This window comes from Tinamus guttatus, unplaced genomic scaffold, assembly GCF_059628265.1.
Source record: "Tinamus guttatus ecotype Peru unplaced genomic scaffold, ASM5962826v1 Tinamus_guttatus_pri_ptg000254l, whole genome shotgun sequence".
Classification (NCBI taxonomy): domain Eukaryota; kingdom Metazoa; phylum Chordata; class Aves; order Tinamiformes; family Tinamidae; genus Tinamus; species Tinamus guttatus.
In genome coordinates, this window is record NW_028288788.1 from 1,297,164 (window position 1) to 1,314,197 (window position 17,034).

Consider the following 17,034-nt stretch of genomic DNA (forward strand, 5'->3'; position numbering starts at 1 on the left):
GTGTGCTTTTGCTGGTCGGTAGGGCTGTTGTAGCTGAGGATCCTATGCTCACCTCCTCAGTAGGTGTCAGGGGCTTAGAGGAGGAAGCAGGAGCCAGAGAGGCAGCGGTCGTGGCCGGGGAAGTGTTGGAAATAGGTGTGGAGCTTGTTGTTGCTGTCGTTGTCCCAACAGCTGTGCTTGTGGTCCCCTCAGTGGCCCTGGAAGTTGACTCTGACCTTGTGGATGTTGTTGATGTCTCTGCTTGGGTGGAGGTCATGGGAGCGCTGGTAGGTGGGAGTGAAGTCGTAGTTGGGGAATCAGTGCTTGTCCCTTGACGAGCTGTAGTTGTAGGAGATGATGAGATGGGAGCTGTGGAAGCAGTAGCAGTGCTTTGGGAGGGAGTGCTAATTGTTGTGGACTGCTCTGATGTCCGAGGACTTGGGCTCGTTGAGCTCCCAATAGCATTACTGGTGGCTACCGATGTCACAGCCGACGATCCTGTGCTCATCTTCTCAGGAGCTGTTGTGGGCATAGAGGAAGAACTGGGAGGCAGGGAGGCAGTGCTTGTGGCTGGGGAAGTACCGGTAAGAGCTGTGGACCTTGTTGGTGTGGTTGTCCCAACAGCTGCAGTTGTGGTTCCTTCAGGGGAAATGGAGGAGGGCTCTGTCATTGTGAGTTTTGGTGATGTCTCTGCTTGAGTGGGGATCACTGAAGAAGTGCTTGGTGGGAGCGAAGTTGTTGGGGAATCGGTGTCTGTCCCTTGAGGAGCGGTAGTTGTAGGAGAGGTCGAGGTGGGAGATGTGAAAACTCCAGTTGTGCTTTGGGAAGCACTCTTAATGGTTGTGGAGTCCATGGAGGGTGTTGATGTCCCAGCACTTGGACTTGTTGAGCTTAGTGTGCTTTTGCTGGTCGGTAGGGCTGTTGTAGCTGAGGATCCTATGCTCACCTCCTCAGTAGGTGTCAGGGGCTTAGAGGAGGAAGCAGGAGCCAGAGAGGCAGCGGTCGTGGCCGGGGAAGTGTTGGAAACAGGTGTGGAGCTTGTTGTTGCTGTCGTTGTCCCAACAGCTGTGCTTGTGGTCCCCTCAGTGGCCCTGGAAGTTGACTCTGACCTTTTGGATGTTGTTGATGTCTCTGCTTGGGTGGAGGTCAAGGGAGCGCTGGTAGGTGGGAGTGAAGTCGTAGTTGGGGAATCAGTGCTCGTCCCTTGACGAGCTGTAGTTGTAGGAGATGATGAGATGGGAGCTGTGGAAGCAGTAGCAGTGCTTTGGGAGGGAGTGCTAATTGTTGTGGACTGCTCTGATGTCTGAGGACTTGGGCTCGTTGAGCTCCCAATAGGATTACTGGTGGCTACCGATGTCACAGCCGACGATCCTGTGCTCATCTTCTCAGGAGCTGTTGTGGGCATAGAGGAAGAACTGGGAGGCAGGGAGGCAGTGCTTGTGGCTGGGGAAGTAGCGCTAAGAGCTGTGGACCTTGTTGGTGTGGTTGTCCCAACAGCTGCAGTTGTGGTTCCTTCAGGGGAAATGGAGGAGGGCTCTGTCATTGTGAGTTTTGGTGATGTCTCTGCTTGAGTGGGGATCACTGAAGAAGTGCCTGGTGGGAGCAAAGTTGTTGTTTGGGAATTGGTGTCTGTCCCTTGAGGAGCGGTAGTTGTAGGAGAGGTTGAGGTGGGAGATGTGAAAACTCCAGTTGTGCTTCGGGAAGCACTCTTAATGTTTATGGAGTCCATGGAGGGTGCTGATGTCCCAGCACTTGGACTTGTTGATCTTAGTGTGCTTTTGCTGGTCGGTAGGGCTGTTGTAGCTGAGGATCCTATGCTGACCTCCTCAGTAGGTGTCAGGGGCTTAGAGAAGGAAGCAGGAGCCAGAGAGGCAGCGGTCGTGGCCGGGGAAGTGTTGGAAATAGGCGTGGAGCTTGTTGTTGCTGTCGTTGTCCCAACAGCTGTGCTTGTGGTCCCCTCAGTGGCCCTGGAAGTTGACTCTGACCTTGTGGATGTTGGTGATGTCTCTGCTTGGGTGGAGGTCATGGGAGCGCTGGTAGGTGGGAGTGAAGTCGTAGTTGGGGAATCAGTGCTTGTCCCTTGACGAGCTGTAGTTGTAGGAGATGATGAGATGGGAGCTGTGGAAGCAGTAGCAGTGCTTTGGGAGGGAGTGCTAATTGTTGTGGACTGCTCTGATGTCCGAGGACTTGGGCTCATTGAGCTCCCAATAGCATTACTGGTGGCTACCGATGTCACAGCCGACGATCCTGTGCTCATCTTCTCAGGAGCTGTTGTGGGCATAGAGGAAGAACTGGGAGGCAGGGAGGCAGTGCTTGTGGCTGGGGAAGTACCGCTAAGAGCTGTGGACCTTGTTGGTGTGGTTGTCCCAACAGCTGCAGTTGTGGTTCCTTCAGGGGAAATGGAGGAGGGCTCTGTCATTGTGAGTTTTGGTGATGTCTCTGCTTGAGTGAGGATCACTGAAGAAGTGCCTGGTGGGAGTGAAGTTGTTGTTGGGGAATCGTTGTCTGTCCCTTGAGGAGCGGTAGTTGTAGGAGAGGTCGAGGTGGGAGATGTGAAAACTCCAGTTGTGCTTTGGGAAGCACTCTTAATGGTTGTGGAGTCCATGGAGGGTGTTGATGTCCCAGCACTTGGACTTGTTGAGCTTAGTGTGCTTTTGCTGGTCGGTAGGGCTGTTGTAGCTGAGGATCCTATGCTCACCTCCTCAGTAGGTGTCAGGGGCTTAGAGGAGGAAGCAGGAGCCAGAGAGGCAGCGGTCGTGGCCGGGGAAGTGTTGGAAACAGGTGTGGAGCTTGTTGTTGCTGTCGTTGTCCCAACAGCTGTGCTTGTGGTCCCCTCAGTGGCCCTGGAAGTTGACTCTGACCTTTTGGATGTTGTTGATGTCTCTGCTTGGGTGGAGGTCAAGGGAGCGCTGGTAGGTGGGAGTGAAGTCGTAGTTGGGGAATCAGTGCTCGTCCCTTGACGAGCTGTAGTTGTAGGAGATGATGAGATGGGAGCTGTGGAAGCAGTAGCAGTGCTTTGGGAGGGAGTGCTAATTGTTGTGGACTGCTCTGATGTCTGAGGACTTGGGCTCGTTGAGCTCCCAATAGGATTACTGGTGGCTACCGATGTCACAGCCGACGATCCTGTGCTCATCTTCTCAGGAGCTGTTGTGGGCATAGAGGAAGAACTGGGAGGCAGGGAGGCAGTGCTTGTGGCTGGGGAAGTAGCGCTAAGAGCTGTGGACCTTGTTGGTGTGGTTGTCCCAACAGCTGCAGTTGTGGTTCCTTCAGGGGAAATGGAGGAGGGCTCTGTCATTGTGAGTTTTGGTGATGTCTCTGCTTGAGTGGGGATCACTGAAGAAGTGCCTGGTGGGAGCAAAGTTGTTGTTTGGGAATTGGTGTCTGTCCCTTGAGGAGCGGTAGTTGTAGGAGAGGTTGAGGTGGGAGATGTGAAAACTCCAGTTGTGCTTCGGGAAGCACTCTTAATGTTTATGGAGTCCATGGAGGGTGCTGATGTCCCAGCACTTGGACTTGTTGATCTTAGTGTGCTTTTGCTGGTCGGTAGGGCTGTTGTAGCTGAGGATCCTATGCTGACCTCCTCAGTAGGTGTCAGGGGCTTAGAGAAGGAAGCAGGAGCCAGAGAGGCAGCGGTCGTGGCCGGGGAAGTGTTGGAAATAGGCGTGGAGCTTGTTGTTGCTGTCGTTGTCCCAACAGCTGTGCTTGTGGTCCCCTCAGTGGCCCTGGAAGTTGACTCTGACCTTGTGGATGTTGGTGATGTCTCTGCTTGGGTGGAGGTCATGGGAGCGCTGGTAGGTGGGAGTGAAGTCGTAGTTGGGGAATCAGTGCTTGTCCCTTGACGAGCTGTAGTTGTAGGAGATGATGAGATGGGAGCTGTGGAAGCAGTAGCAGTGCTTTGGGAGGGAGTGCTAATTGTTGTGGACTGCTCTGATGTCCGAGGACTTGGGCTCATTGAGCTCCCAATAGCATTACTGGTGGCTACCGATGTCACAGCCGACGATCCTGTGCTCATCTTCTCAGGAGCTGTTGTGGGCATAGAGGAAGAACTGGGAGGCAGGGAGGCAGTGCTTGTGGCTGGGGAAGTACCGCTAAGAGCTGTGGACCTTGTTGGTGTGGTTGTCCCAACAGCTGCAGTTGTGGTTCCTTCAGGGGAAATGGAGGAGGGCTCTGTCATTGTGAGTTTTGGTGATGTCTCTGCTTGAGTGAGGATCACTGAAGAAGTGCCTGGTGGGAGTGAAGTTGTTGTTGGGGAATCGTTGTCTGTCCCTTGAGGAGCGGTAGTTGTAGGAGAGGTCGAGGTGGGAGATGTGAAAACTCCAGTTGTGCTTTGGGAAGCACTCTTAATGGTTGTGGAGTCCATGGAGGGTGTTGATGTCCCAGCACTTGGACTTGTTGAGCTTAGTGTGCTTTTGCTGGTCGGTAGGGCTGTTGTAGCTGAGGATCCTATGCTGACCTCCTCAGTAGGGGTCAGGGGCTTAGAGGAGGAAGCAGGAGCCAGAGAGGCAGCGGTCGTGGCCGGGGAAGTGTTGGAAATAGGCGTGGAGCTTGTTGTTGCTGTCGTTGTCCCAACAGCTGTGCTTGTGGTCCCCTCAGTGGCCCTGGAAGTTGACTCTGACCTTGTGGATGTTGGTGATGTCTCTGCTTGGGTGGAGGTCATGGGAGCGCTGGTAGGTGGGAGTGAAGTCGTAGTTGGGGAATCAGTGCTCGTCCCTTGACGAGCTGTAGTTGTAGGAGATGATGAGATGGGAGCTGTGGAAGCAGTAGCAGTGCTTTGGGAGGGAGTGCTAATTGTTGTGGACTGCTCTGATGTCTGAGGACTTGGGCTCGTTGAGCTCCCAATAGGATTACTGGTGGCTACCGATGTCACAGCCGACGATCCTGTGCTCATCTTCTCAGGAGCTGTTGTGGGCATAGAGGAAGAACTGGGAGGCAGGGAGGCAGTGCTTGTGGCTGGGGAAGTACCGGTAAGAGCTGTGGACCTTGTTGGTGTGGTTGTCCCAACAGCTGCAGTTGTGGTTCCTTCAGGGGAAATGGAGGAGGGCTCTGTCATTGTGAGTTTTGGTGATGTCTCTGCTTGAGTGGGGATCACTGAAGAAGTGCTTGGTGGGAGCGAAGTTGTTGGGGAATCGGTGTCTGTCCCTTGAGGAGCGGTAGTTGTAGGAGAGGTCGAGGTGGGAGATGTGAAAACTCCAGTTGTGCTTTGGGAAGCACTCTTAATGGTTGTGGAGTCCATGGAGGGTGTTGATGTCCCAGCACTTGGACTTGTTGAGCTTAGTGTGCTTTTGCTGGTCGGTAGGGCTGTTGTAGCTGAGGATCCTATGCTGACCTCCTCAGTAGGGGTCAGGGGCTTAGAGGAGGAAGCAGGAGCCAGAGAGGCAGCGGTCGTGGCCGGGGAAGTGTTGGAAATAGGCGTGGAGCTTGTTGTTGCTGTCGTTGTCCCAACAGCTGTGCTTGTGGTCCCCTCAGTGGCCCTGGAAGTTGACTCTGACCTTGTGGATGTTGGTGATGTCTCTGCTTGGGTGGAGGTCATGGGAGCGCTGGTAGGTGGGAGTGAAGTCGTAGTTGGGGAATCAGTGCTTGTCCCTTGACGAGCTGTAGTTGTAGGAGATGATGAGATGGGAGCTGTGGAAGCAGTAGCAGTGCTTTGGGAGGGAGTGCTAATTGTTGTGGACTGCTCTGATGTCCGAGGACTTGGGCTCGTTGAGCTCCCAATAGCATTACTGGTGGCTACCGATGTCACAGCCGACAATCCTGTGCTCATCTTCTCAGGAGCTGTTGTGGGCATAGAGGAAGAACTGGGAGGCAGGGAGGCAGTGCTTGTGGCTGGGGAAGTACCGGTAAGAGCTGTGGACCTTGTTGGTGTGGTTGTCCCAACAGCTGCAGTTGTGGTTCCTTCAGGGGAAATGGAGGAGGGCTCTGTCATTGTGAGTTTTGGTGATGTCTCTGCTTGAGTGGGGATCACTGAAGAAGTGCCTGGTGGGAGCGAAGTTGTTGTTGGGGAATCGGTGTCTGTCCCTTGAGGAGCGGTAGTTGTAGGAGAGGTCGAGGTGGGAGATGTGAAAACTCCAGTTGTGCTTTGGGAAGCACTCCTAATGGTTGTGGAGTCCATGAAGGGTGTTGATGTCCCAGCACTTGGACTTGTTGAGCTTAGTGTGCTTTTGCTGGTCGGTAGGGCTGTTGTAGCTGAGGATCCTATGCTGACCTCCTCAGTAGGTGTCAGGGGCTTAGAGGAGGAAGCAGGAGCCAGAGAGGCAGCGGTCGTGGCCGGGGAAGTGTTTGAAACAGGCGTGGAGCTTGTTGTTGCTGTCGTTGTCCCAACAGCTGTGCTTGTGGTCCCCTCAGTGGCCCTGGAAGTTGACTCTGACCTTGTGGATGTTGTTGATGTCTCTGCTTGGGTGGAGGTCATGGGAGCGCTGGTAGGTGGGAGTGAAGTCGTAGTTGGGGAATCAGTGCTTGTCCCTTGACGAGCTGTAGTTGTAGGAGACGATGAGACGGGAGCTGTGGAAGCAGTTGCAGTGCTTTGAGAGGGAGTGCTAATTGTTGTGGACTGCTCTGATGTCCGAGGACTTGGGCTCGTTGAGCTCCCAATAGCATTACTGGTGGCTACCGATGTCACAGCCGACGATCCTGTGCTCATCTTCTCAGGAGCTGTTGTGGGCATAGAGGAAGAACTGGGAGGCAGGGAGGCAGTGCTTGTGGCTGGGGAAGTAGCGCTAAGAGCTGTGGACTTTGTTGGTGTGGTTGTCCCAACAGCTGCAGTTGTGGTTCCTTCAGGGGAAATGGAGGAGGGCTCTGTCATTGTGAGTTTTGGTGATGTCTCTGCTTGAGTGGGGATCACTGAAGAAGTGCTTGATGGGAGCGAAGTTGTTGTTGGGGAATTGGTGTCTGTCCCTTGAGGAGCGGTAGTTGTAGGAGAGGTCGAGGTGGGAGATGTGAAAACTCCAGTTGTGCTTTGGGAAGCACTCTTAATGGTTGTGGAGTCCATGAAGGGTGTTGATGTCCCAGCACTTGGACTTGTTGAGCTTAGTGTGCTTTTGCTGGTCGGTAGGGCTGTTGTAGCTGAGGATCCTATGCTGACCTCCTCAGTAGGGGTCAGGGGCTTAGAGGAGGAAGCAGGAGCCAGAGAGGCAGCGGTCGTGGCCGGGGAAGTGTTGGAAATAGGCGTGGAGCTTGTTGTTGCTGTCGTTGTCCCAACAGCTGTGCTTGTGGTCCCCTCAGTGGCCCTGGAAGTTGACTCTGACCTTGTGGATGTTGTTGATGTCTCTGCTTGGGTGGAGGTCATGGGAGCGCTGGTAGGTGGGAGTGAAGTTGTAGTTGGGGAATCAGTGCTTGTCCCTTGACGAGCTGTAGTTGTAGGAGACGATGAGACGGGAGCTGTGGAAGCAGTTGCAGTGCTTTGGGAGGGAGTGCTAATTGTTGTGGACTGCTCTGATGTCCGAGGACTTGGGCTCGTTGAGCTCCCAATAGCATTACTGGTGGCTACCGATGTCACAGCCGACGATCCTGTGCTCATCTTCTCAGGAGCTGTTGTGGGCATAGAGGAAGAACTGGGAGGCAGGGAGGCAGTGCTTGTGGCTGGGGAAGTAGCGCTAAGAGCTGTGGACTTTGTTGGTGTGGTTGTCCCAACAGCTGCAGTTGTGGTTCCTTCAGGGGAAATGGAGGAGGGCTCTGTCATTGTGAGTTTTGGTGATGTCTCTGCTTGAGTGGGGATCACTGAAGAAGTGCTTGGTGGGAGCGAAGTTGTTGTTGGGGAATCGGTGTCTGTCCCTTGAGGAGCGGTAGTTGTAGGAGAGGTCGAGGTGGGAGATGTGAAAACTCCAGTTGTGCTTTGGGAAGCACTCTTAATGGTTGTGGAGTCCATGAAGGGTGTTGATGTCCCAGCACTTGGACTTGTTGAGCTTAGTGTGCTTTTGCTGGTCGGTAGGGCTGTTGTAGCTGAGGATCCTATGCTGACCTCCTCAGTAGGGGTCAGGGGCTTAGAGGAGGAAGCAGGAGCCAGAGAGGCAGCGGTCGTGGCCGGGGAAGTGTTGGAAATAGGCGTGGAGCTTGTTGTTGCTGTCGTTGTCCCAACAGCTGTGCTTGTGGTCCCCTCAGTGGCGCTGGAAGTTGACTCTGACCTTGTGGATGTTGTTGATGTCTCTGCTTGGGTGGAGGTCATGGGAGCGCTGGTAGGTGGGAGTGAAGTTGTAGTTGGGGAATCAGTGCTTGTCCCTTGACGAGCTGTAGTTGTAGGAGACGATGAGACGGGAGCTGTGGAAGCAGTTGCAGTGCTTTGGGAGGGAGTGCTAATTGTTGTGGACTGCTCTGATGTCCGAGGACTTGGGCTCGTTGAGCTCCCAATAGCATTACTGGTGGCTACCGATGTCACAGCCGACGATCCTGTGCTCATCTTCTCAGGAGCTGTTGTGGGCATAGAGGAAGAACTGGGAGGCAGGGAGGCAGTGCTTGTGGCTGGGGAAGTAGCGCTAAGAGCTGTGGACCTTGTTGGTGTGGTTGTCCCAACAGCTGCAGTTGTGGTTCCTTCAGGGGAAATGGAGGAGGGCTCTGTCATTGTGAGTTTTGGTGATGTCTCTGCTTGAGTGGGGATCACTGAAGAAGTGCTTGGTGGGAGCGAAGTTGTTGTTGGGGAATCGGTGTCTGTCCCTTGAGGAGCGGTAGTTGTAGGAGAGGTCGAGGTGGGAGATGTGAAAACTCCAGTTGTGCTTTGGGAAGCACTCTTAATGGTTGTGGAGTCCATGAAGGGTGTTGATGTCCCAGCACTTGGACTTGTTGAGCTTAGTGTGCTTTTGCTGGTCGGTAGGGCTGTTGTAGCTGAGGATCCTATGCTGACCTCCTCAGTAGGGGTCAGGGGCTTAGAGGAGGAAGCAGGAGCCAGAGAGGCAGCGGTCGTGGCCGGGGAAGTGTTGGAAATAGGCGTGGAGCTTGTTGTTGCTGTCGTTGTCCCAACAGCTGTGCTTGTGGTCCCCTCAGTGGCGCTGGAAGTTGACTCTGACCTTGTGGATGTTGGTGATGTCTCTGCTTGGGTGGAGGTCATGGGAGCGCTGGTAGGTGGGAGTGAAGTTGTAGTTGGGGAATCAGTGCTTGTCCCTTGACGAGCTGTAGTTGTAGGAGACGATGAGACGGGAGATGTGGAAGCAGTTGCAGTGCTTTGGGAGGGAGTGCTAATTGTTGTGGACTGCTCTGATGTCCGAGGACTTGGGCTCGTTGAGCTCCCAATAGCATTACTGGTGGCTACCGATGTCACAGCCGACGATCCTGTGCTCATCTTCTCAGGAGCTGTTGTGGGCATAGAGGAAGAACTGGGAGGCAGGGAGGCAGTGCTTGTGGCTGGGGAAGTAGCGCTAAGAGCTGTGGACTTTGTTGGTGTGGTTGTCCCAACAGCTGCAGTTGTGGTTCCTTCAGGGGAAATGGAGGAGGGCTCTGTCATTGTGAGTTTTGGTGATGTCTCTGCTTGAGTGGGGATCACTGAAGAAGTGCTTGGTGGGAGCGAAGTTGTTGTTGGGGAATCGGTGTCTGTCCCTTGAGGAGCGGTAGTTGTAGGAGAGGTCGAGGTGGGAGATGTGAAAACTCCAGTTGTGCTTTGGGAAGCACTCTTAATGGTTGTGGAGTCCATGAAGGGTGTTGATGTCCCAGCACTTGGACTTGTTGAGCTTAGTGTGCTTTTGCTGGTCGGTAGGGCTGTTGTAGCTGAGGATCCTATGCTGACCTCCTCAGTAGGGGTCAGGGGCTTAGAGGAGGAAGCAGGAGCCAGAGAGGCAGCGGTCGTGGCCGGGGAAGTGTTGGAAATAGGCGTGGAGCTTGTTGTTGCTGTCGTTGTCCCAACAGCTGTGCTTGTGGTCCCCTCAGTGGCCCTGGAAGTTGACTCTGACCTTGTGGATGTTGTTGATGTCTCTGCTTGGGTGGAGGTCATGGGAGCGCTGGTAGGTGGGAGTGAAGTTGTAGTTGGGGAATCAGTGCTTGTCCCTTGACGAGCTGTAGTTGTAGGAGACGATGAGACGGGAGCTGTGGAAGCAGTTGCAGTGCTTTGGGAGGGAGTGCTAATTGTTGTGGACTGCTCTGATGTCCGAGGACTTGGGCTCGTTGAGCTCCCAATAGCATTACTGGTGGCTACCGATGTCACAGCCGACGATCCTGTGCTCATCTTCTCAGGAGCTGTTGTGGGCATAGAGGAAGAACTGGGAGGCAGGGAGGCAGTGCTTGTGGCTGGGGAAGTAGCGCTAAGAGCTGTGGACTTTGTTGGTGTGGTTGTCCCAACAGCTGCAGTTGTGGTTCCTTCAGGGGAAATGGAGGAGGGCTCTGTCATTGTGAGTTTTGGTGATGTCTCTGCTTGAGTGGGGATCACTGAAGAAGTGCTTGGTGGGAGCGAAGTTGTTGTTGGGGAATCGGTGTCTGTCCCTTGAGGAGCGGTAGTTGTAGGAGAGGTCGAGGTGGGAGATGTGAAAACTCCAGTTGTGCTTTGGGAAGCACTCTTAATGGTTGTGGAGTCCATGAAGGGTGTTGATGTCCCAGCACTTGGACTTGTTGAGCTTAGTGTGCTTTTGCTGGTCGGTAGGGCTGTTGTAGCTGAGGATCCTATGCTGACCTCCTCAGTAGGGGTCAGGGGCTTAGAGGAGGAAGCAGGAGCCAGAGAGGCAGCGGTCGTGGCCGGGGAAGTGTTGGAAATAGGCGTGGAGCTTGTTGTTGCTGTCGTTGTCCCAACAGCTGTGCTTGTGGTCCCCTCAGTGGCGCTGGAAGTTGACTCTGACCTTGTGGATGTTGTTGATGTCTCTGCTTGGGTGGAGGTCATGGGAGTGCTGGTAGGTGGGAGTGAAGTCGTAGTTGGGGAATCAGTGCTTGTCCCTTGATGAGCTGTAGTTGTAGGAGGCGATGAGACGGGAGCTGTGGAAGCAGTAGCAGTGCTTTGGGAGGGAGTGCTAATTGTTGTGGACTGCTCTGATGTCCGAGGACTTGGGCTCGTTGAGCTCCCAATAGCATTACTGGTGGCTACCGATGTCACAGCCGACGATCCTGTGCTCATCTTCTCAGGAGCTGTTGTGGGCATAGAGGAAGAACTGGGAGGCAGGGAGGCAGTGCTTGTGGCTGGGGAAGTAGCGCTAAGAGCTGTGGACCTTGTTGGTGTGGTTGTCCCAACAGCTGCAGTTGTGGTTCCTTCAGGGGAAATGGAGGAGGGCTCTGTCATTGTGAGTTTTGGTGATGTCTCTGCTTGAGTGGGGATCACTGAAGAAGTGCTTGGTGGGAGCGAAGTTGTTGTTGGGGCATCGGTATCTGTCCCTTGAGGAGCGGTAGTTGTAGGAGAGGTCAAGGTGGGAGATGTGAAAACTCCAGTTGTGCTTCGGGAAGCACTCTTAATGGTTGTGGAGTCCATGAGGGGTGTTGATGTCCCAGCACTTGGACTTGTTGAGCTTAGTGTGCTTTTGCTGGTCGTTAGGGCTGTTGTAGCTGAGGATCCTATGCTGACCTCCTCAGTAGGGGTCAGGGGCTTAGAGGAGGAAGCAGGAGCCAGAGAGGCAGCGGTCGTGGCCGGGGAAGTGTTGGAAATAGGCGTGGAGCTTGTTGTTGCTGTCGTTGTCCCAACAGCTGTGCTTGTGGTCCCCTCAGTGGCCCTGGAAGTTGACTCTGACCTTGTGGATGTTGGTGATGTCTCTGCTTGGGTGGAGGTCATGGGAGCGCTGGTAGGTGGGAGTGAAGTCGTAGTTGGGGAATCAGTGGTTGTGGCTGGGGAAGTATCGGTAAGAGCATTAGAGGAGCATTAGAGGTAAGAGCAGTGGATGCAGTAGTTTACTTTTGGAATCAGTCGTATATGCACAAGGAAATCATAAAATTATCAGACTTTCATCCCAGTATCTATTCTAGAATCTTTCTTGAATTTTCTGCTCTTAGTCAGAAATTTGTAGGGCATTAGTAAAATATTTTTCTTCCTGTAAACTAAAGCTGGAGATTTTTTCCCTCCTTTATTTTTTCATTTTTCTAGCTTTGCAGTTAAAAGTAGATAATATTTTCATGTTAACTGGAAATATCTGTCCATTTGAAGTAAGATTCTGGATTTAAAATCTTATTTGCCAATCTCCTTCTCTGAGCAGATATTTTTACACTGGCTAAAACAAAACTGTATGAAGAAGACTTACTGGCAAACATTTAAATTAATACACTTTTTTTTTGTACCATTACAGTGTTCTTCAATACTTATTAGCTAAAGCTACATATAACTCTTGCTTTTTTTCACTTTTAAAATGAAAATGGCATTAATTGCATCTATTTTAACAGTAATTCTTATCAGTTAAACCACTGCTGGTGTAAATAAAGGGATTTTAATTTTTACGTAAGTCTGTGTGTGTATGTGTATATATGTATATAAGTATTTTACCAAGGCACTTGAAATTTCATTTTTTCATGATTTTTCATCCATTTTCCTGAACACCTTTCTTTGAATTGGTCTGTACATTATTGGGACTTAAACTTCTAAATGTCTTAGCTGTTTTAGAAATTAGGATTTACAGTCCTTCCAGTACCTACTAATGCAAAATTTCTATATAGGACCCAGTTAATTTTGACTTGATTGAAACAAAAAAAATCAATTTTCAGGTGATTACTTTCTATATTTGGCCCAGAGTTACTTATAAAGCTAACTTTTATTTTCGAATACATATTGTTTCAGCAGCTTGGGCATTCTAGAGCCTCATACCCTTACATCATTCTCTTAGCCTTAGAAATGTCATTCTTGATTTTCAAATACAACTTTCTCAAGGGTAAAATGTGTGCAATTTGAAATATTTCTCTTATTTTCTAGGAACATTTATGTTATTCACTATTTTATTTTGTCTTTTTCTGAATAAAAGCTTAGCTTAGCCTTGTACATAAGTAGTTTAGCAAGTAAACATTGAAATTCATTTATGTGATTAAATATAAGATGGAACTTCAATAGCTAAAAGCAAACAGCCATTTTCAATATATAAACATTCTCAATTTTTCTAACTAAAAATCAGATCATTTCCGCTTTTAGTTTTAAAACTCTCTATTTATATTGTTCACTAAAGTTGGGCCAGAAATCATACATTTTCATCTCCATTGCTTTCTCTTTCTAACCAGTAAAAAATAAACTAAATGCAAGTACTATAAAATCATAGGATGCTGTGCAGCATAAGAGTTCTACCAGGAAAAATTTATGGCTAAGGTTTTTTCACTTGCACCATAAGGTAAAATTCGATTGAATTAAGCCAATAGGTTTGTTAAAGCACTTACACAGATATGAGCACAATGTGTTCTCTTTGGTTATTGTTTTGAGTAGTAGTATTTCACTTTAAAAAAAATGGGAAACTTAAAAAGTCATACCATCAAATCTTCTCAAAGTAAGAAAGAAATTAAACTTACCTGAAAAGCAATAAAATGCTAGGATAACACATATAAATTGTTTACATCGAGGTAAATTTCTTGTCCAATCCATCTTTTTTTCCTTATAAGACAATAATTTCACCAGTTGAACCCAGAAATTCCCTTCAGTATCTGGTGGGCTCTTGATAACACGGAAATAACTCTCACAACAAAGGGAAGAAGATGAGTCTGATGGTCGAGGTGAAATGCTCTTAAACTGAAGTACCTTGCATAATGCTAGGACTTTATTGAGGGTTTGGCAAGTGACACACCTGCCTATAACTTACATCACAAAGATTTTAAAATTAGAATATGGTACTTTCCCTCTAGGTAAGGTAAGTAAGAAACTTGCTGCTTGAAAAGTTCAGTGTGCATTGATCTGAGCATTAAATGATCAAGAATGGAGACTAGTCTACACCCTTAAGAAGGCCACAGTCATGCATTCATCTCTTTGATATTCAAGTTCAAGGTGAACACGTAACAGGTTGACTTTGGATCAGTAGATTTGCTGACAGTTTTGCATGTCAGTAGTATAACCATTCTATGGATGCAGAGAAATTATTTTGTGATGCCATTTTGTGAATTACTCTGTAATTAATCACAGGACAGACAAAGCCTCTTTGGCCTCTCTCACCCTACTTGTCTGAATGGTATGTTTTTGTGTGTGTGTGCGTGTTTTTGTTGTTGTTGTTGCTGTTTGTTTGTTTGTTGGTTGGTTTGGAGGCCAAGATTACCTCAATGCCATCTGTAACTACAGGCAGATACTTTGCTTAGCCTCAGTGTCCCTGAAATATCTTGGCTAAAGGGAGAATAGACAAGAGGCTTCAGAAGAACATCTTCGTGGGATTCATGGGAACATTTTGTGCTTCCAAAATTAAGCAAGTTCATGTGTTCATATTATTAGATAACTGGACAGTGCTGCTTACATAGGAAGGCATACTGTAATCAGTGAATTGAGAAGATAACTAAAAAGCTTTTCAACTCTTTTGGGCCTCTGCCAATAGTTCATGATTTTGACGCAGTTTTGTGTCTTTTGAATGCTTTATTGTGATTAATCTATTATGATGATGATATGAAAACAGTATGAAAATCTATGATAGTAATTTACACTTCAGACTTTGTTTTGCATTAGGTTCCTTCATCCCTGAAGTTCTCTGCCTGCTTCCAGTTTCCTTTTTCTCTTAAACTCCTTCCAAAGATGGCAAAATCATTGGACAATATATTTCTGACAAAACTAAAATTAGCTTTCCTAGTTGAGTTAGTTCTCCCCAAAAGCTTTGGAAATTAGCACAAATATCATGATCTAGGGGACTGACAGGTGTTGAGTTCTCGCCTGATTGTACAAGCAGTTAGATTAAGTTGAATATATGTCTTTGACCTTTCCTCGGGTGTGAGTAAGGAAGAAACAATTTGTGATTCACAGTTCACTTCTGCTTGGCTAGCCACTTGTCTTTAATACCCTCTTTCTGTTACTCTATTCTTTCCGTGTAAAATGGTTAAAGAAGTGGAGGAGAAGAAACCCTCCCAGCATTCTTGTGTGTCGTTAGGTGAGAGGAAATTCAGTATTAAAAAAGAGAGAGAGAGATAAATAGAACTGAAACCAAAACAAGCTTTGGGACTAGATTTTATAATCTTAAAGATGTATGAAAAAGGACATAAACCCTCTGATTTTGTGACAAATGTTTAACTACAAAAGCAGTCTGCTTTTTTTTTCAGTCCACCAGGTATCAAAATTCTGGATGGGAGAGCTACACAAAGTCATAAGCTAAGACATGGGCCCAATATTATTATATATTTTTTTACAAGTAAAATAATTTGCCAGCAAAATCTGCTCATGGAAATAGGTCCTATCACAGCCCTTGCTCTATGATCCAAAAGCAATGCCCAGAAGCTCTTATAAGTGAGGTCCCTCAAAAAATAAGCAGAGAGGAATAAGAAAAGAAGAGGTGTTATACATGTGATGCCTCTCCATGAACATTTACACCAGGCCACATATGTCCTTTTTAAAAAACAACCCTGCAAATGCATCTGCCTTGAAGAGCCTCAGGGCTGTGTGCATGTGTAATTGGAAATGAAGCCAAGGCTCATCCTGAGAGCATGTGGCACCCTTCAGAAAGGCTCCCGCTAATTTTGCTTCCAAAACAACTTACAGTTAGCAAGAAGTGACTGACCTTAATTGAACTTCAGTTTTGACACCAAAATGATTCCTGCATTTATGCTGGCATCAAAAAGAAAATCTTCCATGTCAGTAATGACCACTTTTCCAAACAATGTGAAAAGAGATTTGTAACAGTTATTTCTTTAACATGAATGCTCAGACGACAATGGATTTCGCAGGGTTTAGTTGTCTGTTAGCAATTGAATGCTTCCTTCTGCTGGTGTTAGCGCAGAATTGCACTTGGATAAACCTAGGAGGAGGTGATAGTACTAGGGTAGGATAATAATAATAGTTGCTAACTATTCCTTGCAATTTGAAAGGTCAGATATGGGTAGAGCGTTTCATTAAGTGGATTTATCTGTGAGATATTTTTTGATGATTTATCCATGAGGGTTTTGGGTTTTGGTTTTCCTTCCGTGATGAACAAATGGATATGTATTCATTTTAATAACTGTCTCTGCAATTCCCCACCAGTTTGACAGCCACAGGTGAGAACCTCCTGTGACAGAGTTTAAATCCTGTATTTCTAGAAAATTCTCATTATACTACAGGGTGGGATTTGGGCACAGTCCTGAGAAAACTGGATCTCCAAACGCTTCAGCAAATGTTAAAAATCACTCCCTGACTTGTTACTAGAAGTAACTTACTGCTCTCTGAACCAAATCCATTTTTCCCTTTTGGTATCCAGGATGAAAAAATAGAGCAATGTTTAATTGTGAATGTTGTAGCTTTGATCCAGTGTGCACAGAATTGTGTCAGCCACAATTTCTTCCAAGTCCTTCCCAGTTACAGTCACCTACCTAATAACTAAATAACGATGCAGAGCCAACATTTGCCTCTTTCTCACAACAAGGAATCCCACTATGAAAATCCCTGTATGAACAGCTCTGCCCCGTTACATCTTCCTCATGTTATTGCCAGTGCTCTCTTTGCTGTTGTTTCCCTAAATTTTATGTAGTGGATGTACTGCCATCCTCCAATTTTGATTAATAAAGACCTTAATTATTTATAGTCCTAGATTTTCCAGCCAGCCCTGCCCATGATTCTTACTGCTTAAGTCAGCCTTAAATTCAAAGCTCTGGCAAAACTCAGCCCCAACCTTCACCTGCCCATCTTGCATGTTCTCCACAGTTCTGCCAACACTTTCAGTTTGTGATTTGCCCTGGGCCCCTTGCACAAACTATGATCTAATCTTGTCATATGTAACTGAGTGCAATGGGTTTGTGGTGGCATTTGGGGGAGAAATCCATAACCTGTCCTACACAGAATCCTGAAGAAAAAGCATTTTACTGATTTACTCATCTGATCTTTCTCTCTGAAATTCTTGGTGCAATATTTTATTTCTGTGACTTGAGGATCCAAAATTTGCAAGGGAAAGCATTTCTGTCATGACACATACAGCAAGCACGTTACACAAAAATATATAGTATGGTTCTTAAAATTAGTGAGATGGGCTGCTTATTTATGAACACCAGATATATCTGTACCAGTGGTGAGAAGGTACAAGTATACAGTTATGTTCATCTTTGCAA

General features: G+C 48.4%; 1 protein-coding gene across 1 annotated transcript in view; it reads right to left on the bottom strand.

Annotated features, from left to right (window-relative positions):
• MUC16 (mucin 16, cell surface associated) overlaps nt 1-8,527 on the bottom strand; it is a 65,870-nt gene extending 57,343 nt beyond the window's left edge. Inside the window, exons 1-2 of the mRNA XM_088526823.1 lie at nt 8,326-8,527; nt 2,841-3,123 (exon numbers count right to left, since the gene is read on the bottom strand). Coding sequence (XP_088382949.1) covers nt 2,841-3,123; nt 8,326-8,527 — 485 coding nt within the window. The remainder of the gene's footprint in view (nt 1-2,840; nt 3,124-8,325) is intronic.
• Between the last annotated feature and the right edge of the window lie 8,507 nt (nt 8,528-17,034).